The sequence below is a fragment of the Clupea harengus genome, chromosome 17 (genome assembly GCF_900700415.2).
Source record: "Clupea harengus chromosome 17, Ch_v2.0.2, whole genome shotgun sequence".
NCBI lineage: Eukaryota > Metazoa > Chordata > Actinopteri > Clupeiformes > Clupeidae > Clupea > Clupea harengus.
Genome location: NC_045168.1, coordinates 8,034,815 through 8,053,320, shown reverse-complemented (window position 1 = coordinate 8,053,320; position 18,506 = coordinate 8,034,815). Strand labels below are relative to the sequence as shown.

Below are 18,506 nucleotides of genomic sequence, written 5' to 3'. Positions count from 1 at the left end.
TTTAATTATGTGAAGTTATAAGTTTTAATACTCAACTGTTTTGTTAACCGAATTTTTACGAAGTCATACGGCTAAACAAACAACCGACTTGTTCACCGAACTTTTCAACCGTGGAAAATACATAGCAGCAAGCTAACGTAGCTAAACGATGCGTTAGCTTAGCCTGGTAGTCAACCTGTTGACATCCTATCTTGGTCGCATCGGGTTTAATTCATTAATAAACACGTCTCTTACCTTGAACGTCTACTCCTCATGTCACGAAGTTGCTACACTAACTGTATGTAACACTATGCACAAATGCAAAATATATCCAAGACAATATAGCATATCAATGCAGCAACCTAGAAATGCTAAGCCCCCTGAACTCCTATGCATACTACAGGTTATTGAAATCAGTTTCCGAGAATGGCAAACAACAAATATGTTTGCGAAGAAAAGAGCAACCTTCCTCGCAATTTGTTTGTAATGTTAGTTACAACCAGTCAACAGTTTTACAGAGGTATAGAAAACATTGGTGATAGAAACTAGGTTCTAAAAAAGGTTCCCAATTAACGTCTTTGAAACCAATCTATTTATTTAGTGACATAATCTTGACAGTGTCACATAACTGCTCTGAACTTTGACTGACAGCTGAGTACTTACACATTACAGCCATCAGTAGAGCTAGCAATAAATACATTTTCCAAACCAAGTGCAGTAATTACACTAGGGTGCAGATGTATATGCACACACATGATAAACAACATCTGAACGAATTTAAATACAATTCAATAGCAAACATTGAAAAAACTATGACAGTGTATGTTTTTTTTAATTATTTGATGCAAGACATTCAGTGTCGGGTGATTGCAGGGAGATAGGTGCCTGTCTTCAGGTGCAGTGTCTTGTATGCTGTGGTCAGTCTAAATTAATTGAGTCTTGATGTGTTCCATTCAGTAGACCTGTGGAAATATACTGCAAAGCATATACTTGTTTTAAAAACATGATTACTAACACCATTCAAAACAAGACCTGTTTAGTTGAAAGCCCACTCACCACGTCAAGGTACAGGTTATGGGTGGGGTGTTAGTGAGACAGGACAAGACAAGACAAGGTGTAGGAGCCATTTCTATCCACCTTTTAGTTAGGTTTATTTTAATGTTACTTATTTTAGCCACTTGGGCGAGTATTGCACTGGGTGTGGCTCGTCACAGGAAATTGGGTATATCTACAGGTGTGATTACTCAATTAGGGAAAGGTGTGGATGGCGGGGAACACACGCCGTCCACACTGAGGCTTATAGGATAGCCTCCACACAAGGTTAATGAAAAAGAAAAGGATGCTTAGATACTTTTAAATAACAAATGTGTATAACAGACATATGTGACAGACATACAAACTTCACAGGGACATACATAGAACATGGTATACATATAACATACATTTAAAGGGGAAAATGGAGAGAGAACCAAACTTACCTGTCCCCTTACAAAAAACAGTAAATACAACCTGTGACGCACGTCTAACCCCAGGTGTGCGCTGACAGATTGCACGCCGCACTTGGGAACCGTAAAGGACTTCCTACAAGCGCAACGCACGCACTGCTCGCTGACCGCACCTGTAAGACAGTAAAAACAAGGCACATCTTTCTAACCCCAGGTGTGCGCTAACCACACCTGTAAGACAAAGTCTAACCCATGTGACCGGTGACAGAAGCAAGGCATGTCTAACTCCAAGTGACTGGCATTGACTAGGGAACGCCAGCAGCAGGGCACAACTTTACCTTATCTAACCAAACCTGTAAAGCTACAGTACGACGCATTTAACCCCAGGTGTCCGCTGACCGAACCTGTAAAGCTACAGTACGACGCATTTAACCCCAGGTGTCCGCTGACCAAACCTATAAAGCTACAGTACAACGCATTTAACCCCAGGTGTCCGCTGACCAAACCTATAAAGCTACAGTACAACGCATTTAACCCCAGCCTAGCCATGACCCACTTGGAGAACAAATCAGTAAAACTTATGATATGGATGTAACCCTTGGATGTCGTTTTGAGCGGCCCAATTAAATCAACTCCCATGACCTGCCCGGGACCCTGGACCTTAATAGGGTGTAGAGTAGGTGCTACAGTCTTAATTCTGTCATGCCTCTGACATGGCTCACAGGAACCAACCCAATCCTCTACATCCTTTTTCAAAGTCAGCCAATAAAAATGCTGCACTGCCTTCTGTGCAGTCTTCTGTACACCAGGGTGCTCTCCAGTGGCTGCACTGTCATGGCACTCATACAGTACCCTGTCCCTCTCCTCAGGGGTACGTACAACCAGACGTCTCTTACCTGAATTAACATAGTACAACATACCCATATCTAACACATACTGCTTTGCTGCTCTACCGACAGAAGACATCTGTATCCTACTACTTCCTAGTTGGTGGGAACCATTTGCAAGGTAATAAAATATAGCGTCCAGACGTGCAAAACTCTCCATCTCTCAAGGATGTCTAAATATAACACAATATGTCACTTACACTTCACAAACACACAAAACACAACGTAGCACACTGTCACAAACGAGAAGAGGGAGAGAGAACATGACAGCATTAGTTTGATGAACACATAGAAAGTCTGTAAATGTACATGTACATAAAAACATGAGATTTAAATCCCTGATCGCTGCATTTAACGTGCTAAATGTCATCCATAAAGTTTTGGCGCGCAGCGCAACCTAGCGCTTTATTTTCCCTCAGTCACTGCCCACAACTGTTTGACAGCAGGCTATGCTACAATGTACAATGTCATTAACACATCGTGAAAAAGAGCAAAAACATCGAAACTATTGCAATAGCACCGGGAGATTTAAATCCCTGATCGCTGCATTTAACGTGACTGATTCGTGCCAAATGCGCACTGACCAGAAGCGTTTGACAGCAGGCTATGCTACTGTGGGCTAACATTACTTGTAAGAAAAATGTCACGAAATTAAAAGTGAAGGTCCTCTATTTAATAGCATGGTAACTAAGCATATAGCACTACTAAAGGGAAGGCTCGCTGTTGGCGACTTGTAACATTACCTGAGGTTATTTGTAATGCAAGTAAATCAATTTACCTTAGCTGGATGGGGATGTGTAATCTGCTGATGAAGTTTAGGTAACTTCAACAGAGGCTTTTGTCTTCAAAAAGGATCTTTTGTCTTCAGGTCTTGAAGTTTTCAAGTCTTCCAAACTTAGTCAGCTTGCATAAATGACTGTCATTTAAGCTAACCAATGAACTATTCTTTACAAAAACCCACCGATTGTGGATGTATGTGTGTTTGTAAGAGTGCTAGCTTGAGCTAACCAAACACAGTACAGTAGCTAGTTAGCTATCGTAGCCATGTCAGCCTATGTAAGATACTGTAATTTAAGCTAACCAATTAAATAACTTTCACACAAAAAAACCATCGATTATGTGTGTTTGTGATGTGTAACATATATCCTTTATCAATCACTCTCAGTTTATGTTATTTAACGCTACAGATTACACCTAACACACGTGTAATTCAGTTGCTATTAATGTTGAACAGCAACGTTAAACGTGACACCACATTAAATGTCAGGCAAACGACGTTGCAGCTCAGCGGGAAAAGTAGAGGTCCTGGTATTAGCCAATCAAATAAATGGTGTTTTCCGTTCCTGCCTGGTAACTCATCTTAACCAATCAACATTCTAGAATTACATCCGTATGCGGATCGTTTTTGAGTCAACCCATCGTCTACTTACAGTGACAACATGTGCAGGTTTATTTTATCTAGCCTACACCTCTAGAGTGAAAAAAACCCACCGTACTGTGCCAAATCGTACACGCTTATCATTAGCACATCATCCTATACCTCGTTTAGCATCCCGAAGTTACTTTCCTATCTGGAACATCAATACACTTTTTTACTAAAAATGTTTTCTAAGATTAAATAAGTAGCCTATCACCCAGTAAGCAAAAGGCCAGTGGACCACTGTCGGCCTACTAGGGGCAGAGCTGGCGGTCCGTGGCCTTGATCATCGGCTTTCGGGCGGTTACAGCCAAACGGGCCACCGTTTTGGCACTTACATTTTTTTTAATTCATTATACCAAAGATGGCACACCACCAGTGGGGTGCCGACCAAAATCCACCTGTGGACTGATAGGATGGCCATGCAAACAGGACAAATGTGGGACACGTTACCAACACTGAGAGGTACACTAAAACTTTGGCAGAATTTCTATCTAAATAAGAACTTTGCATTCTGCCTTTCGGCTCGTAAAGTATTTTTTTTCTTAGTAAATGAGTTCACGTTGATTGACGTCCGTTACACACCCTCTTGATGACCGCCGTCACTGCTCTCCTCATAGCCACTGGATGAAAGCCGGGCTTTTCGAAAAGCTGCAGTATAAGCCGGTATATTGCATTTGTATGCAATATGCTGCTTTTGACTTAGCGCTGTTAAATAGAGTTGAAAAACTGCTGCAAAGGCGTAACTGGCTCGTGTAACCAATTCACATGTTCTTATTTCTGACAATTGAAAACCAAATGACCAATGAAAATGTGGGACATTACCTACAACTAAAAACGGGACACCTGGGGTGATAATCATTTCCCTTATTTGTCAATCCTCCCTTTCTTCGTTCCTTTCGTTACGTCCTAGCCCCATCTCTTTGATAAAACGCAGAGGAAATGAGGACGGAATGAAACAAGGATGGAGGAGTCAAGGATAGACATTCATGAGAAATGAAATGGGCTTGCTCACTCACGCATCGCTTTTACGAGACGTCAATTACTGTTGACACAGTAGCATCACTTCTACACATGACAGACCTGTCGTTAGTACACAGCATATATGAAATTGAGGACTTGACGATAAATCAAAAACTAGATTGTATGTCTATTATACCAAATGCTGAGGTCTCTATTTAAATCCATAAACTAGGCTAAATGTACTATTACAGTAAATTATTTCTTATAGTGCAAAAGACACGCTTGCACACTAGCAAGTACTATTCATATAAACCAACCATTTAAAAACAGTTCTTTTTAAGTATCGTTTTAGCACCATTATTAGAAAAAACAACAATACCCAACCCTACTCATAGTCTAATATTTTCTTTTATATTGGTATTTATTTGTCATACACTTCCATTTCAGGTACAATGCCATGTAACTGATGACAACTGAAGACTTTAATACAGCAGCCCAGTAGTCAATAAAACAAAAATAAAGGAGAAAAAACTGGTATTTTTTCATACCTTTTAAGGTGTAGTTAGTAGTTTTTGTTGTCAAAAATGAAAGTGCTTCTGGACTTCTGAAGGCTAGATAAATAAACCGATTCCAAATATTACACAATTTCTCTGTTTCAGCCCTTTCTATGTATGACATGCTTACATGTCTGGACCTAAACTGTCAACTAATGCATACACATCATCAAATAAAGTTTCAAGATGGAAATAAGTCACAGGAACACTTGTCAAAACTATTGTCCTTCAGATATATGTCATCATGAAAGGTCTAGAAGCATTTCACTTTTTTGACAGCAGAAAACACTGATGGTGCCTTTAATACACATATCATTGTAAGGAAATTCATACACATTTATACACAGCTGTTTTACAAGCCCAACGCTCTAATGAGATTTGTTTGTATATTGCACCTCAGATTGTCTCTTAAATTAAGCAACTTCATCTTTGCCTATTGCCCAGTTTGCTTTTCAAAACAACACATATGGCGAATCTGTCGGTCGTCTGAAAATGATTAAATAGACTCCCTGTTATATTTCTAAATCCACTAGAACTCAGTGGATCAGTTGGGCCACCCACAAATGATGGAAGATATTGTCCTCAGTCCTTCAACATCCTTGACAGGTAATTTGGCCCTCAATGTCGCCACAGAGAAGGTAAGACAGAATGTCAGTAGCTGTCTATCCATAGTAAATGTCCAAAGTTTCCCACTTCTACCTCTTCCTTAGGCAAGAAAGATGACAGAGAGAGAGATCCCCACAGCTACGGCGGCCACGCCACATATGACCATGATCATGAAGATCTGGCTTCGTTCAGCTGTACCACCTGGAGCCTCCTCGTCCCCAGCCATGAGAGTGAGTGAGGCGCTGTCCGTGCTAACCAGTTCGCCATTCTGCGGCCCTCGTGCCTCCACTGTCCAGCGCAGGACGTTGACCTTCAGCTCCATGTCTTCAATGGTGCGGTCCACCTGGGTCATCTCCTGCTCTAGCTGGCTGAGCTCCTGGCGCTCCACACTGTCTGACTGGGCCCCTGTCCCTTCATGCTGCAGGTCGGGCAGGCTCAAAGCCCGGGCAGCCACTTCATGGGTGTCTCCTTCATGGTGGGAGAAAACATGACACAGAAACATGAAACCTTGGTTTGGCTATTTCACATTGCTGATGTTAGCACATGCTTAAGGGGTTATGCTGAACCAATGTATTTAAAAGGAATGCATGCAAACGCCTTGGATAAAGGTGAGGTGAGAACATAATGCAGGTACATTAGCCTGCAATAAGGCATTTGAGCAGGGATTAAATTGTATTATAACTCCTAATCTTACATTCAACCAGGTCATGTATCCCTAGTCTTAACTTTTGAACTACTAATACTTAAATTGTAGGCTACATAATAACACATTTGTAAACAGGACAACAAGCTGTCTGAGATACACAGCCATATACAAATACTCAAATCTGTACACTTTTCCCTCTTGTGCCCACCTTGCATCCCAGTCTGCACCAAGGCACAGGTGTTGGCCAAGGAGAAGTTGTTGCCCATGTTGAACACTTTGCACATGTCTGCGTAGAAGAGCTCCAGGGAGGAGGAGAAGGCCACCCATAGCAGTTCGGCATCCTTGCGCTCGGCCTCGGGCAGGCCCTTGTCCCTCAGCCTGGAGGTCAGGTGCTGACGGCAGGACAGTGTCAGTTTTTGGGCCCGCTCCCGGGTCTGCCGTAACTCCTGTCGCAGGTGAGGGCTGTCTGTGCTCCCGCCGACACAAGAGGCAAGGTGCCGGTGGCAGGCCACCACCTGTTTATAACAGAGACGAAGATCGCAATGTATGGACATTAACCACGATCTCATTTCAGCATAAGGGAAGATGTAAAATACAGAATATTTGCAACATAATAGGTTGAAACACTGACGTCTCACAGCTTTTTGGAATTCCCTTTGTACATATTTCTTATAGTCTTTCTCATGGTTGTGTTTTTTTTGTGTGTGAAATAAATGTGTTATAAATATGCAAAGATGGATGAACTTGTGACAGATAAACTGGTGACAGGTAAATATCATGGGTAGGGGAGCCTCTGAAGATCTGGAACTGTGACCTTTCTACAGTGTGTACATTAGCAACAGAAATGTTTTGCAAACACATGGACAGGCAGACCAGCAGAACTTTTCATAGAGGATCACATATGGAATACAGCAGATTCTCAGGAAGCCTTAAACAAAAGCAAACCTCAAAACACCTTCCATTTTCTCAGTATGCAGCCTACACGTGACACAAAATGGATGATTGGTCTAAGTATTTACTGACATCTTTGTTTAAAGACAGCACAAATTGTAAAAACTCCATCGTTTTTATCTAGTATGGCTTCAGAGATGACACGAAGAGACATAACATGAAGGATTGCATATCTGAGGATAAATGCATCTCTGTGTTAATGAAATGACAGAAACTAAAGGTGTAAAACTGACCTATGTACTATTAGACCAAGTTCAATGTAGAAAGAAAAAGTATTAATGGTATTAATGATGCCTTATTGTTCTTACATGAGGTATTATCAGAATAAGTGTGCGCATTTGAGACATAACTACGCTGCCAGCCGCAAGATCTATTTCAGTGTAAGCCTTATAGCTTCTTACACTCTGTCACCACGTGAGAGGTAGGACAAGAAATCCCTCTGAGAACATTCAAACAAGCCTTATCAAAGGCACATTACACAAATGCTTATGTAGGTAACACATTTTGATATTGCCCTGAAATTCATTTTGATGGCACATGGTCATGTGAAAGGACAGATACACACACCTATCGATTCAGGTCTGAAATCCAACAACAATGCAGTATGACATGCCAAATATATTGCCTTATTATACGGCTCTTCAGAATGTTCCAAAAAGTTCCGTTGATTTGAATGGGCCATCCCAACGTTCGCCGGTGAATATTTCCTGATATGAATATTTCCTGATATTCACCGCTGCGAAAAGATATTGACCGCTGTCATTGGCAACGGTTTTTTTTGCTTCTAATTCACATCTTTCATATCATTCCGCAAGTAGTCCGGTCATTTAACGTAACAGACTCATTGTAATTTGAAGTCCGCAAGTAATGGGTTGCTACGCAACACCTGAAACTTAAAAGTTCTATTTGCTTGAAGAACTATTTATTTCTTAGCGGAAATCACGAAACGGCAACTAAATCATTAAAAAGAGGTATTTTGGAGGAATGTCTTCTATAGTTTTTGGCAAGTAACCGTATAATAAGCGGGATAATGTATTGTCCGTCGGTCATTATCCAAAAATAAATCCCTTCAGGACGAAATAACACCCCTCCGCTGCGCGTCGGGGTGTTGTTCGCCCCGTCGGGATTTATTTTTGGATAATGACCTCCGGACAATACATTATCCCTTACATAACACATGATTTAGAACTCTAGCTTTCATCAGTACCAACTGTGCTGATGTTGATTTTTGAAGCAAGTCTGTTGTTTATCAGCTAATTAATCCCACAAATCCCAGTAGAACATGGCTGCTTGCAAGACTAAAATGGTCACATATCCCACCTTAGACTCAAAATAAAAAATAGTGCATTAAGTGGTGGTGTTAAACCTCTTTTAGATGCCATTGAATAAGATGGGCATTGGCGAAATACTAACGTATTCATCTTACGACAAGATATGTGCTGTGACAGTCATGTGTTGTCTACAGCACACTATTTGGCCAATTTAGTCAATGGTGCACCAGCAAGTGTATTGCATTCCCTTTTAGCTCCACAGAACAGAGTTAACCCAAACCTATTTTATTGTTTGGTCCCTGATATGAATGTTTATTGAAGCAAAATAGCCTTCAGCCTGAGCCTCTACTACATATAAAGAGAGAAATAATTAGGCACTGAACCATAGGCCTTTTTTGTGCAGACTTAGTGCCTTTTTGCCCCTCGGTTAAATCACGTGACATCTCACATAGGAGACACACATAAATGAATAGATTTCTGAAAAGGAATAATTATCAGTGTCACTGTGTTAGAAAGCACTATAAAATGTCAGATTCTACATTATACATAGACTGTGCCTTTACCAAGAATTATGCATGCTGAATTAAAGTGGTCTTTGAATAAAAAACAGTCAAGAGTAGATTTTGTATGTGTGCAGAGAATAACTAAAAACTTCAAAACATCAATAAAAAAAACATAATAATAACTGCATACCCAATACTCAGCTGAACTCAAATTGACCATCTTACCTTGATGAGGGAGTCCACCATGGTTTTCCCCTCTTCTGGTGTATTTGCCTCACAGGCAGTGCCATCGTCTGCCACTTTATTGTTGGAAAGTGGCATGAATGTCGTTTTCGAGGTGTGACAGGGATGCCCCCCGTCCCAGCTGCCTAGCGGGAGAGGGTCTTATCCTGCCTCAGCTCAACCTTCCAAGCTTCCAAGCTGAAGTGGTCGTAGTCCCACAGCCTTGCACTTACACTTGCACTTTGTTGGATTAAACATGCCACGCTCGATGTCCCCCACACACACTTGTGACAAAAAATGGTTCCTGAATCTAAAGAAGCTCAGCGAAAAGGGAAAAAGAATCATTCACTCAGAAAACAGAATAAGTGAGATGTTAAGAATAACTACTTTAAATAAACAGCTGGTTGAGTTTAAGGAGGTGATATGTAAGTCCCAGGTATATGTGATAATCCCCACGATTGACCCATGTTTGCTGACGCAGGTTAACCCTAGTAGCTAATCTCATTATCTGCAACTAAGAGATGCAGTGATGCTGCAGCTAGGGAACATGTTGCCTCCTCCAAGACATCGCTCTCTCTGGCTGATGGGCAATGGGCTGCAGTGAAAGGGGACAGGCTTTTTCCCCCTTGCTTCTGCTTTTGACCTCAGGCTGGCTGAAGGACCAGGCAGCAGTCTTTATCATACATTCCACACTAAAGCATGCCACTATAGAGAACCAATTGAAAAAACACAGCCTTTAGAAACATATTGCACCACATTCATAATGTATTTCTTAATAATAATATATTATCTTTATATCATAAAAAAATGAATGACAAATTATTTGAAAAAGTGATGAATGGTTGTCCTTTTTTTACAGTAAAAGTCATTTTACAATAAACCCCTAAATTTGACGACTAAATATCACCTCGACTACAGGTAGCGGACTCCTGTTTAAGGAAGCTGAGATGCGTGGGATGTGACATCGTTCTGACTGGGTCAGAAGCAATTGTGTATCTCGAATAAAAATTCCTGGCTGAAATAAAAGAATGCTATGAGATCCTTGAAACAAAATGGTGGCTCTCACCGCTTCTCTGCTGCACCTCCTTATTAGACCATCCTTGAGGCATCAATATTTTTTACAATTTGTAGTGCCTCAATCCAAAGACTCTCAAACTATACATGCTCATCCAATTACAGCACAGTGCTTCACAGGATTTCACTATATATCAGAATCAGAATCAGAATCATGGCCAATATTGGCCAAGTAAGTTTACACAAACAAGGAATTTGACTCCGGATTAAGTGGCTCTCAGTGTACAAAATATACAACACAACAGCACAACGGTCTAAGAAATATAAACAGGGAGGAATGTGAACTGTAAACACAACAAATAGTGCAGTAGAGTAAACACAACAAATAGTGCAGTATATATGTATATTTATTTGATACCAAAAAATAGAAGCATTGTGTACATACTTCGAAACTGTATTCATATACAGCACAGTTGTTCCCAAGCCCTATGGCCATCCCATGTAGAGACAGTCAGACAAGGCCAGAAGAGGAAGCACTCTATCCTTGACCTGAATCTTAATGTAAAGAGCCTCTTTGTTGACTGAGACCCTTTTCTACTTGGCTGGCCTCCAGCACTGTGGAATGGGCAACATCCTTTCACAGAATGTTTTCAGGTTTCTATTACAGTACCCTTAAATGCCCTGCATGGCCTTTAAGGCATTGCGGAAATGCCCTGATTTAATCTTCATATCTATTTATTTCCCTGAAGTCAAGTGCACATGCACTTAAACGAAAGTTGAACAGTGTCCAACAACTAAAAACTCAAGCAACCAAGTGGAGTGCAGTTATGGGGGAGTAATGCAGCTATTACTGTACTTGTACTATTTTCTACTATTACTACCTACTACTATTTATTGCTGGACTTTTACTAGTATTACTATTACCTAATTTCTCTCATTAATTTGTCCAACCTCTCTGTCCTTTCTGCTAATGAAGGGAACCATGGTGTGGCAGAAATATTCAAGCAATTGAGCACACCGCCCATAGTAAGTGAATGCCCTCTGCCTCAGGTCGAATAAGATTAAGGACAGGCTAAAATAATCCTTGAAATATGGCTGGAGGATTGGCCTGGATATGCCATGTGGATCAGATCCTCAGAACCAATCAGATAATGATCCCTCTAATGTTAGAGTGAGTGTCTCATGCAACAGCCACTGTGTTCTGCAATTACTACTGTTTAATGCAGGATCTGTGGTGTAATCAGTGTGAGGTCAGAGTTGACAGCTTTTGAATTTTGATAGCAATTTAATGAATTAGCCTACATGGATTTAAAGAAACGGAGAAGATGTAGCATTTGTTTTGGTCAACCAAATTATTATCTTTACTAAATTACAGATACTTTATGCTAACAACATTACCATTTACAATACTGCTATTTCTGAGCACAGACAGTGATGAACCCAAGTACTCATAAAATACATGAAAGCTGGAGAAAAACGCGCGTTCACCTCCTCAGAGTCTATTGGGGGGACAAAAACAAAATTAATTGAAACATTATTATCTGTTCACAAGGCTATGCTTCCACAAGTCGCTACAGTGTGACATGAACAGCAAATGGCAATGCAAATTAGCTAATTGATTTCATTTATGTTGTGACAACCGGTCTTCCGTTAATTCAAGTATGATTTGGACAGCTCAAGCAGTCCTTGTGATTAGAGATCGAGTGTGCTCACTTTCTCACAATCATTACTGGTGAGTGTGGCAAATAATTTGAATGGAAAGTATAGAGCAGAATTTTGTGAAGTTGTAGCCGAATTCAGAGAAATCGATTTAGAACACAGAACTACTTGTCAGTTGCAACTTCATTGGTAATATCAGCTTCTGTTAGCTACATATTTAGAAAGTGTTAGTTCACAGCACTTGTTGTTTCGTTTCATTTTATAATGTCAGCTAGAAAGAAAGACGTGCAAATACAAGTAAGCATCATCATTGACATTAATCAGGAGGTTAACGTTACAGCCGTTGGATTTAACTTGAATTTACTAACTTTACCCTCATTTATTTATTTATTGCTAACCTAGATAATGTTTACGTAACTTAGCTTTTGCTAACTTCAGTCACCAAGGCATTTGTAATTTAATAAGAGTTAGCATCACGAAACACGGGACAATTTGGGCAGACTTAAATAAAAAAAGACAGACAAACATTGACAGCCGATCACCAGCCTGATGATTAATATTCTATGTTAACTAGCTAGAAGATAGTGCTAGATAGAAGTTCTCTAAGGCTAGAACTTGCTATGCTATTATACATCCGTTCGGCATTGTATGCAAACTGCGAAGCTATCAAAACAGTAATGTCACAATTGCTCGACTGTAACTGTGCATTTATTGTTACTAGGTTGAAATAGCAAATGAAGATCAGTGGGGGGAAGCCTTATCAACCCCAGGACTTTTTGGTAGGTAGGATCTGATATATGTTTTGCTTAAGTTAACCTCACCTTGTTAACTTTTAGCTAGCTAGCTAATGTTACTTGGCTTAGCTAGCAAAGGTCTGGTGATATTCACCTGATATCTGTATATCACTACCGGCAGTTGTGGACGTTTATCAGGAGTGGTGTGGTCCTTGCAAGGCAGTGCAAAACCTCTTCCGAAAACTACGGACAGAACATGGAGATGAATTCATTCGATTTGGGGTGGTGAGTTAAGATTTTAGAATGTTATGGACAGACAGAACCACAATCTGACTGGGTCCAAATAAATGCACATCCACCGTCCTCAAAAGATGAAACCACCAGTATGCAGGTATAGACATTTAGCACATGCTGTTATCGTGTGTGTGTGTGTGTGTGTGTGAGAGAGAGACACACATCTTAGGTAATTCACCTACCACACTTCAAGAGGTGTTAATGCTTTCAGGTTGAAGCCAGCTGCATTAGTGAGCATAAAATACTCAAGGGAAAGTGTCAACCTGCGTTTCTATTTTATCTGGTAAGTAGGGAACTACAGTAAATTCAGAAACAATTCAGACCCCTTCATATTTTTTTTTACATTTTGTGATTTTTTTGAATTGTTTAAATTCATCCCCCCAATCAAATATACACTCCGTACTGTACCCCATAATGACAAAGCGAAACAGGATTAGACATTTTTGCAAATTTGTTATAAAGAATAAACTAAATTACCACATTAACATAATTATTCAAACCCTTTACTCAGTGCTTAGTTGAAGCACCTTTGGCAGAGATTATATATTCGTACTGGGTAGGTGATGAGTGGTGCCTGGTTTCCTCCAGACAGGACGCTTCGAATTAAGGCCAAACAGTTCAATATTGGTTTAATCAGACCAGAGAATCTTGCCTCACACAGACTGATTTGGTTTTCAGGTGCTTTCTTGCTAACTCCAAGCGAGCTGTCCTGTGTGGAGACTGAGGAGAGGCTTCCGTCTGGCCACTCTGCCATAAACCCCAGATCGGTTTAGTGTTGTAGTGACGGTTGTCCTTCTCGAAGTTTCTCCCATCTCCACACAGGATCTCTGGAGCTGAGCCAGAGTGACTGTTGGTTTCTTCGTCACCTCTCTTACTAAAGCCCTTCTCCGCGATTGCTCAGTTTTGCTGGGCGGCCAGCTCTAGGAATAGCCCTGGTTGTTCCAAACGTCTTCCATTTAAGAATAATAGAGGCCACTGCTCTTGGGTACCTTCAATGCAACTGTTTCAGTAGCCTTCCTCAGATCTGTGTCTCGACACAATCCTGTCTCTGTGCTCTGCAGGCAGTTCCTTTGACTTTACTGCTTGGTTTCTGAACTGATATTCATTGTCAGCTGTGAGACCTTATATAGACAGGTGTGTGCCTTTTCAAATCATGTCCAATCAATTGAATTTACCACAGGTGGACAATCAAGGTATAGAAACATCTTAAAGATGATCAATAGAAATGGGAAGCACCTCAGCAAAATTTTAAGTGCCATAGCAAAAGGTCTGAACACTCAGTTTTTCCTTTTTAATACATTTACAAACATTTCTAAAATCCTGTTTTTGCTTTTTCATTATAGGATATTGATGAGGGGGAAATTAATTTACAATTTAGCATAAAGCTGCAACATAACAAAATGTAAAAAGGTGAAGGGGTCCGAATACTTTCTGAGTTCACTGTATACACTACATGACATTACAATCTTTAAAGCTTTATTCTCTCTACAACTAATTGTTCTTTATGTTTCAGGAAGGTAAATTAGTAACAGTTGTTAAGGGAGTCAATGGACCTCTTTTGCAAAGTGCAATATTAGGATATATTGAAAAGCAGAAGAAGAAACAGGAATTGGGCTCCAAATACAAAATGGAGGTAAGTGCACTATACAGATTCACTAAGTATAGTGACTAAATAAGATAATATGCACAGCGCCATATTTGTATTATTTGTAGTGTGATAGTGTAATTCTTTTCACCTTTAAAACTCATACGCTCAGGTGAAAGAAGTATTCCTAAACGACTATCAAGAGGCAAGACCACCCAAGGAGACCATTCCGGATGATTCGAAAGACACTGATGGTGGGTTAAATATCCGTCTCAGATACACACAGTACATGGTACTCTCACCATAATTATTTATGATGTTGCTGCATGTGTGTGTTATTATGTTTCGTTTCCTAGGGAATTGTCCCTCCTCAGGTCTGGGTTCTTACCATGTGGTCATCATAAAACCAGATGCTGTGGCTGAAGGACAAGTGCAGACCATCAAAACAAAAGTCTGATTTTGTTGCTGTTGTTATTCTAGGTTCTAACCCCACAGAAGATTTACACTGTAACCTGTCACTTTACAATACTTGCAGTGTTTAATAATGTAGCCCTAATTTAGTACATTGGAATGTACAAATGGTTGTGTGTATTAATGCTTCATCCAAACATTTGTAATTCAAATTGTATGTAAAGACATGCTGTGGACTTTATCTGACCTTTAGGCCGTGGATGCAGGATACTGCGTGGTTGCAGAGGAGGAGAGAGTTCTAAATGAAAAAGAGATTCGTGATTTTTATAAAGACAAAGCTGATGAGGTAGGAATGTTTCATTTTCTACTTATAGTATTTACAATACCACTTCAAAGCATATATTTTGAAGTATTGTGCAATGCGAAGGGATACCAATCATAAGGTATATTTACATTGATCTTATTTGTTATTTTGCTTACTCAAGTTCAATAAATTTCTTCGCAGCCTGATTTTGTGGAGTTCATGTCTAGTGGGCCTGTCCATGCTCTTATTCTGACAAAGGGAGAAAATATGGATGATGAAAGTCCAGATGCCCTCACAGAAATGATTGATCCGGTCCAAGTCGACCTCATCAGGCCAAAACACAGGTGGGGCACAACACCGTACATCACTACATCGTTTGCTTGTGATATAGCTTTTCAAAACTTTGTTTTTAGTCATTTATATTGAGTTCTATTTTTCAATCACTTCCAGTAGCACAATACATATGCATCTGTGTGATCTTGCATCCAGGTCAGAAGATGGTCAGGAGGTGATTCTGGAGGTGTGCGGGGACAGCCGGGAACTTGCTAGCAGACAGCTGGGTTTCTTTTTCCCGTCCTTCGATTTCAGTACAGGAACAATGGGGAAGAAGGACTCCAGGACCCAGAGGACAGTGGCTCTGATTCGGCCTAGTCTTGTGAAGGAGAAAAAAGGTGACTTTGAAATCACATTTAATTACCTGATCTCTGTGTTGTTTTCTAAATGTTTTTTTATATTGTTGATATGGCAGATGTGGCATGCTCTTTAAGAAACAGAGACGGTCTTGTTTGTCTACATTCTTTGGAACAGATGAGATTTTGCAGGCAATCCATGATGCAGGCTTCCAGGTGGCCATTCAGAAAGAGATGACTCTGTCTGAAGAGCAGGCCAGAGAGTTCTATAAAGAGCATGAGGGCCAAGACTATCTCCAGAGCTTAATAAATCACATGACCAGGTAGGCCAGACAGAGCGACTAGCCATGAATATTTGGTCTGTATAACATCCACTTCATTAGATCTGCTAAATCTCTTTCAGTGCCCAAGGGTTTAAAGACCCATTAACCCTGAATACCTACACATCTCATCTGCTTCCAACTCTAACCCCTTCTCATAAACAACAGTTAACTCAACTATCGGATTTGCTTTGACATAGTTACCACAAAACTTCAAGAACTAACAATCCAGCTTTTTGCTCTTAGGCCATTAGGCTGTTAAATAGTTCCTTCTTTGTAGTGTTATTATGCATATAATGCATTCAATTTCTGAGTTTGTACTTCACCTCACGTGGAAGTTGTGTTGGATGCACTGTGTCTGTATCACGTAAACACAGAAGTGTAATGTTTTTGACCGTCTCTTTTGCAGTGGTCCAGTGCTTGCTCTGGCTCTAACCCGGGAAGGGGCTGTCCAACACTGGAGGAATTTACTGGGTCCCAAGATCCTGGAGGAGGCTAAAGAGACGTGCCCTGAAAGGTAGAAAAAACTAGTTTCCTTTAATCAGAAAACAATTAAGAGCCATTATAAAGTTCTCCCTATTGCTGTATCGTTTTTTTACCTGCATTTTGCAGGCAATGCCCACAGCCTTGTCAATATAATATTAGTTCTGATAAATAAACTCAAGTACAACCTTACAGTACCAAATTCAGTTAATGGTGATAATTCAATATCTCATATGCAAGTTTGTTATTACCTCCCAACACTGTTTAAACTGTAACTGTACACCACATACAGTGGGTGGTTAAACGCTTCAACAGATTTGAGAGGTAATCTTAGTGAAATTCAGACAGTAGTAGGGAGTTTAAGCAGGCTGTACATCTATCAGTTGTATATATCTTCGCTCCCCTGTTTTTGTGAAGTTTGCGCGCACAGTTTGCCATTGACGACGTGGCAATTAATCAGCTTCATGGCAGCTCCACAATGGAGGAGGCACAGAGGGACCTGGAGCGCTTCTTCCCTGTGGAGCACACACTCGCCATCATTAAACCAAATGCCTCACAGGAACACAAAGGTATACGCCATCTTTTATGGGCCAGAGAGTCACAGGGAAGAAGGCATAGGTTTGCACTGATTTGTCGTGTCTTACAGAGTGAATGAATGGTCATTTAGTTTATTGTGATTGGTGTTGTTATTTCACAGATGACATCGTTAATCGTATTGAGGCAGCAGGGTTTAGCATCTCTCAGGTGAAGGAGACACAGCTGACCAGAGAGATGGCCGAAAACTTCTACAAGCAACACTCTGACAAAGACTTTTTCAACTCTCTGGTGGATTACATGACTCAGTGAGTGTCATGAGTATGTTTGCTGTTAGGTCATATCAGAATGTTTCTGTTTTTCGCCCATGTAATCAAGCAAAAAAGGTATTATTTCAGTGATTACGGTATATGGAACAGATGAAATCATACTTGTTCAGAATGAAATTATTTATTAAATACTTTATTTTAATTATGTAGTAATACAGTGTCTTCTATTTTAGTAGGAGTACAATATGTCACTATACTATGATCTTGCCGTTATATCTCTAAGCCACAGCTACATTTTTCCCTTCTTCATACTGTATATTATGGCAAATGTAGACTATGAGTCTATGTGAGACTATGTGTTAGCAGTGGTTCATGCCATCTATTTTTGTTTGTTGTGCAGAGGTCCGTCAGTGATGATGATCCTGAGCAAGGAGAACGCCATCTCTGAGTGGAGAGAGATGATGGGCCCGGTGGACCCAGAGCTGGCCAAGGAGGTGAACCCCAACTCCCTGAGAGCGCACTTTGCCAAAAGCATCCTGGAGAATGCTGTCCACGGGTCCTCAAATTCTGAGCATGCCATGGACAACATCGGCTTCATCTTTGGGGACGTCAGCTTGTAGCCACCGTGGTTAAAGTTTAATGGCAGAAACAAGTTTTATGCCTCTTTACATCAGACTTCATTCACTGTTTCCCATCTCAGACAATAAAATGATGTAGAACAGTGTTGTTGATGTATTACATGGAGAGAGTACTGACAGCATTCTTGTCCTCCATGGAAATGATTTACATAACATAAATAAGGAAAATCTAAGGGTCCTATTAGGAG

At 40.4% G+C, this 18,506-nt stretch overlaps 2 protein-coding genes across 2 annotated transcripts; one reads left to right on the top strand and one right to left on the bottom strand.

The window, feature by feature from the left end:
• Positions 1-5,080: 5,080 nt before the first annotated feature.
• On the bottom strand, positions 5,081-10,201 carry LOC105889281 (regulator of G protein signaling 9 binding protein). The gene is made up of 3 exons (XM_012815074.3): positions 9,448-10,201; positions 6,706-7,012; positions 5,081-6,319 (listed from the first exon to the last, which is right to left on the bottom strand). The coding sequence occupies exons 1-3, from the start codon at positions 9,541-9,543 to the stop codon at positions 5,952-5,954; spliced, it is 771 nt and encodes a 256-aa protein (XP_012670528.2). The 5' UTR covers positions 9,544-10,201; the 3' UTR covers positions 5,081-5,951.
• Positions 10,202-11,667: 1,466 nt separating this feature from the next.
• Positions 11,668-18,401, top strand: LOC105889340 (thioredoxin domain-containing protein 6). Its single transcript, XM_042710212.1, has 15 exons — positions 11,668-12,414; positions 12,839-12,896; positions 13,033-13,136; positions 13,357-13,428; positions 14,659-14,778; positions 14,903-14,984; positions 15,087-15,181; positions 15,395-15,487; positions 15,647-15,789; positions 15,935-16,116; positions 16,253-16,397; positions 16,804-16,911; positions 17,295-17,446; positions 17,575-17,719; positions 18,081-18,401. Exons 1-15 carry the CDS (start codon positions 12,382-12,384, stop codon positions 18,298-18,300), a joined length of 1,752 nt encoding a protein of 583 aa, XP_042566146.1. The 5' UTR covers positions 11,668-12,381; the 3' UTR covers positions 18,301-18,401.
• Positions 18,402-18,506: the final 105 nt, after the last annotated feature.